The sequence below is a fragment of the Pundamilia nyererei genome, unplaced genomic scaffold, assembly GCF_000239375.1.
Source record: "Pundamilia nyererei isolate P.nyererei 1_Seehausen unplaced genomic scaffold, PunNye1.0 scaffold02519, whole genome shotgun sequence".
Classification (NCBI taxonomy): Eukaryota; Metazoa; Chordata; class Actinopteri; order Cichliformes; family Cichlidae; genus Pundamilia; species Pundamilia nyererei.
In genome coordinates this window covers 1-5,476 of record NW_005189920.1, presented here as the reverse complement: position 1 = coordinate 5,476, position 5,476 = coordinate 1, and the positions used below count along the sequence as shown (strand labels likewise).

Here is a 5,476-nt window from a genome sequence, read left to right as displayed (position 1 = left end):
TATGGCATCGTCTGTGGAACGATTAGTCCGGTAAGCAAACTGAAGTGAGTCGATGGTAGCAGGAAGTGAAGAAGTGATGTGATCTCTCATCAGTCTTTCAAAACACTTCATCACAATTGAAGTCGGTGCTACTGGACGGTAGTCATTTACCATGTTTAATCATTATTCTCAAATTCTTCAAATAACAACAAGTCTGCAACTGAAAATAACAACAAGTCTGCAACTGAAGGAATAAAAACTAAAACTGTCAGGAGTCATTTTGGACATTTGGTCTAAAATAGTCTGGAAGCGTCACAGTTTCACTGATTAACAAAATTAACTCGCTGATTTCAAATCTGAAATTTTCTTTTTTTTCTTTGCTTGACTAAAAGCAAGTCCTGCTTTTAGTTATGAATTTCAGCACTTAAGAAATAAGTCTGATGTCTAGAAAAGTGAAACCAAAATATAAGAAAAGGTGTTAGTTTGTTTTTGTTGAAATCCATTAACTGATGCTTGGTAAGTTCAAAAAGAAATTGAAGCAAACTGAATAAGCAGCATTTTTTGGAAGCATTGTGTAGGTTTTCCAGAACTTTCTTGGAAATCACACAGCAGAAAATTATGTTGAGCTTGTGGATAACATGCTGAAATCATTATCAGCTAAAGAGGATGAGAATGTCAAAGAAGACGCACTTTTTACATTCTCATAACTGACAGAGTAAAATTCATTTTTGACATGACAGGTCTGAGAGCGCTTCACTCAGACTGCAGGCTTACTTGTTGATCCTAGAGGATTCCTAGATTAGGCTTCAAACTTTCCTTTTTGCCAAAGCATATAGTTAGGGCTGGACCAGGTGACCCTGAATCCTCCCTTAGTTATGCTGCAATAGGTGTAGGCTGCTGCGGGAGTCCCATGATGCATTGAGTATTTCTTCTTCTGTCATCTTTTTCTCTCACTATGCATTTAATTATCAGTTCTTATTAACCTATTATTATTATTATTATTATCATCATCATTACTACAACTACAAAATATCATTAATCTCTGGTTCTCTTCCACAAAATGTCTTTTGTCCCATCCGGTCGAGGCAGCTTGCCTCACAAACTTTGTTTAAATTTCCCTAAAACAAATTAAAAAAAAGAAAAAGGTCATGTGACTGTTAATGTTAGTTCATATAGTTTCTCCAATAACTAATAAAAAAAGTAATGTTTTTAAAAGACACTTAAAACTGTAACATTAAAGTGGTATACAATGAAAGACAAATGTTATATACAAAGCTTTCTTTTAATTAAAGTTATTTTTTTTAGTTACTCCAATAAACAAAAATTTCCAAATACACTGGAGAAAAAAGGATGTAAATACAACTACATGACTTACTGTTACTGAGTTACAGAGAGCTATAGATACTGGTGGGTGGGTGCTAACCAGCTGTAACACGGGTGAATAAAATATTTGTTGTTAGGATGGACGATCAACAGATTGTGCACTTCTTGATCTTCATGACATGTATGATATAAAAATCATCTATTTCTTTTTGTTGTTGTTCCTTCAGTTTTTTTATTTCTTCTTCTCTTGCCTTTTTATCATCTACAATTTTCTTTTTGTCATCCTTTTCTCCTTTTAGTTCTTCATCTTTTTTCTCCAAATCATCTCTGAGAGTGTGGTTTCTTTGCGTTTTGACAGTTCTTCTAAGGCCCTGTACTGTTCGCTGTGTTCTTTCTCTTTCTGCTGCATTTCTGTTTCTTTCTGTTGTACCTCTGTTTCATGCTGTTGCATTAAATCCTTCAGTTCTGTCGCATGTTTTAACATCAGAGCTTGAAGGTCTTTGGTGTATTTTTCTTTGAACTCATTGAACTCTTCAGCTTGTTTTCTTGCCTCCTCCTCATAACTCTTTTTCATGTCTTCCATTTTTTGCTTATAGTTATCCTCCAGTTCTTTTCGTTCCTTCTCTTCTTGTGCACTTCTCTTTCGGTCTTCTTCCTTTCGTTGATGGTCATATTTTCTTTTTTCCTCTTCATACTCTTCCTGGAGCTTTTTTAGTTTTTCTCGCTCCTCCTGACGTCTCTTGTCGTCTTCTTGGTGTCGCTTTTCCCACCATTTGTTTTTTTCCTTCTCCCAGGCCTCTCGTTTTTCTTCCATCTCTTTTCTACTCTGTTCCAGTTTTCTGTCAATTGTTTCCTTTTCCTCTGATTCTGACTTGATCTTTTTCTCCAGAGCTTCTCGTTCTTTTTCCCACTCCTGTTGTTGACGTTCTTCCTGCATTTTTCTTTTCTTTTCTTCATCATTTCTAATTTCTTGTTCTCTCTTCCTCTGCTTTCGCTCCTTTCGTATGTTTTCCTCCTTTTCTTTAAGCTGTCTGACCCTGAGTTCTCTCTCTTGTTCAATTTCTGCTCTCTGTTCTTCCATTCTTTTTTTCATAGACTGAATTTTCTCCTCATATGTTTTTTCAAGCTCCTCCTTCTGTTTCTTCATCTCTTCTTCCTTCTCTTTCAGGATTCTCTTCATTTCTTTCTGTATTGCAGCTTCAGCCTCTTGCAGCATCTCATTGGTGAAGTAGCTGTCTCTGTTGTCCTTCACCATGGCGTCAATCTTTGTTATCAGCTCACTGACTTGTTTTTGATTTTGCTTATCATAGTTATTAAACACATGGTATCTTTCTCCACAGTCAGAAATAAGTTTTCTAAAGGAAGCATTAGATCCCTTTTCAATGTACTCTTCAATGGACGTTTCATCATTTTGCAGTGCATCTCCTCTTGTAAAAAGAACAATAGTGAACATTTCTGAATTCTTGCCAAAGACTTCCTTGATGAGCCTTAAAGTCTCTTTCTCCTCGTCTGTGAGTCGACCAATCTGTAACACCAACAGGAAGACATGTGGTCCTGGAGCCAGAAGACTGATGCATTTCACCATCTCCTCCTGAACTTCTTCTTTTGACAGAGTTGTGTCAAACAGTCCAGGAGTGTCGACCACAGCAACAGGACGACCGTCCACTTCACCATGTGCTTTTTGACAACACTGTGTGACTGATGTGTGACTTGATGCAGCTTTAAATTCTTTTCTTCCTAGTATGGTGTTTCCTGAAGAGCTCTTTCCATTGCCAGTCTTCCCAATCAGCACGATCCTGAGAGACTGTATATTCTGCTCCTCAGGATCACCTGTAAAAGAAGCATGTAGAGAATTAAATAATGCCAAATTTACTTGATAATAATTATGCACTGTGAGAGAACACTATACAGGTGAGACTCAAAAAGTTAGAATATTGTGCAAAAGTTCATTTATTTTATATCAGTTAATTACTGCCTCAATGCGGCGTGGCATGGATCAGCCTGTGGCACTGCTGAGGTGTTGTGGAAGATCAGGATACTTCAGTAGCAACCTTCAGCTCTTCTGCATGGTTCTGTCTCATGAGAGGACTCTTACAGAGGACTTTGGACCACTGAGCAAGAGACCAGTTCTTTTCTTTCCTTCAGCCCAGGTAACAAGCTTCTCACACTGTTTGTTGTTCAGGGTTGCTTGACAAGAGGAATACGATGATTTGACGCCCGTGTCCAGGATCCACCTGTGTGTGGTGGCTCTTGATGCACTAACTCCAGCCTCAGTCCACTCTTTGTGAAGGTCCCCACACTTTTGAATGGCCTTTTCCCAATAATCCTCTCTAGGATGCAGTCATCCCTGCTACTTGTGCATCTTTTTCTTCCACATAACTTTCTATTAATGTGCTTTGATACAGCACTTTGGGAACATCCAAACCCTTTTGCAATTAACTTCCGAGGCTTTCCCTCATGGAGGGTGTCTCTGATGGTTTTCCCCATGATCATGATTCCTACTGAACCAGACTGAGAGACCATTTAAAGGCTCAGGAACCCTTTGCAGGTGTTTTGGATTAATTTGCTGATTATAGTGTGACACTTTAAACCTAAAATATTGGACCTTTAACAATATTCTAATTTTCTGAGCTTTTGAATTTGGGCTTTTTCATAAGCTGAAAGCCATGATCAACAAAATTATAGCAAATAAAGGCTTTAAATATCTTGCGTTGCAAGTAATGAGTCAATATCATATATTTGTTTCACCTTTTAAGTTAAATTACTGAAATAAATGAACTTTTCCACGTTATTCTAATTTTTTGAGTTTCATGTGTATAGTAGTCAAACTTAAATGAAATCACAGATGTGCTTACCAGTTACTGTGAGCTTTGTCTCCATCACATGAAGCTGTTCCTGTAGAGTAGTTAATTTTTTCTGCTGACATGATATCTCATCCATTTTGCCATATATCAATGTGTCTTTTGTGTAACAGCAGTTTTTTTCCTTGTTTGTTCTATTTTTTTCCACAGTATCTAACAGCTGTGGGATCTGCCGTTTGTCCTTCATGTTGAGAACAACTGATCTTCCTCCAAATCTCTCACAGAGCTCCTGGATGTCCTTGTTTCGCTTTATAAAGTTACCAACAGCTGGATCTGTAGGATCTGAGTCCACGGTGAACAGAATCATGGTGAAGTCATTGACTCGAGAGCTGAATGTGTCCTGGATGGTCTCTAACTCTCCCTTGTCTTCATCAGTGAGGGGATCCACAGGTAGGACCAGGATGAAGGCATGGACACCCTCAGGATCACAGAGGGAGATACACTTGAGTGATTCCTCCATCACTGCCTCCTGAGGTTTTCCATACAAGGCAGGCAGCTCCACCAGGGAAACCCAACGTCCACACACCTCTCCCTGATGTTTAACACACTCTGATGAGTTGGAGGCTGGATGAAGCTCAGTCTGACCTAAAATGGCCTTGGCTGCTGACGTCTTCCCTGCTCCTCTCCTCCCAAACAGAACCAGGTTTAAAGATGGTTTGATCAGGTGATTGTATTGATTTGTCATTTCCTGAATCTTCTCCATTAACGATCCATAGTTATCTTCAAACATGTTGTAGTACCTTCCTTCACATTCTCTGAGGACTTCATTCACAGTGGAACTCATTTCATTCTCATGTGTGATGACGACCATCGAGTGTTTAAAGGCATTGTGACCAAACAGACTCAGGATGAACTTCAGAGTAGTTCTGTTCTCCTCAGTGAAATCAGAAGGTTTCACCAACAGCAGCAGAACATTTGGTCCAGGATGACAGAGACTCACACAGCTCTCCACTTCTCTTCTCATGTCCTCCTCAGACAGACTGAACAAGTCTGGAGTTTTGACTACTGTCAGTAGTTTTCCTCTCCACTCTCCACAGGAGGCCACACAGTGAATGAGTTTTTGACAGTGAAATCCTTGGTGCTCAATGATGAAGTTACCAAGTTTTGTCTTCTTATCTTCACTTTTGCCCAGCAGCACAATCCTGAATGCAGAGACTGATACAACAGAGAGAAATGCAATGTTACAAGCACATGGTTAAATCAGGTGTGATGTATTTGTACAAACACACACACACACACAACAGCAGCCCCTCTCGCTCAGTTTTTGCACTTGCTCTTGCTCGCAATGTGTTGCTCGCGCTCTCAACATTTCT

At 39.2% G+C, this 5,476-nt stretch overlaps 1 protein-coding gene across 1 annotated transcript; it reads right to left on the bottom strand.

Annotated features, from left to right (window-relative positions):
- Positions 1-1,581: 1,581 nt before the first annotated feature.
- Positions 1,582-4,282, bottom strand: LOC102213286 (GTPase IMAP family member 4-like). The gene is made up of 2 exons (XM_005755688.1): positions 4,158-4,282; positions 1,582-3,132 (listed from the first exon to the last, which is right to left on the bottom strand). The coding sequence occupies exons 1-2, from the start codon at positions 4,240-4,242 to the stop codon at positions 1,598-1,600; spliced, it is 1,620 nt and encodes a 539-aa protein (XP_005755745.1). The 5' UTR covers positions 4,243-4,282; the 3' UTR covers positions 1,582-1,597.
- Positions 4,283-5,476: the final 1,194 nt, after the last annotated feature.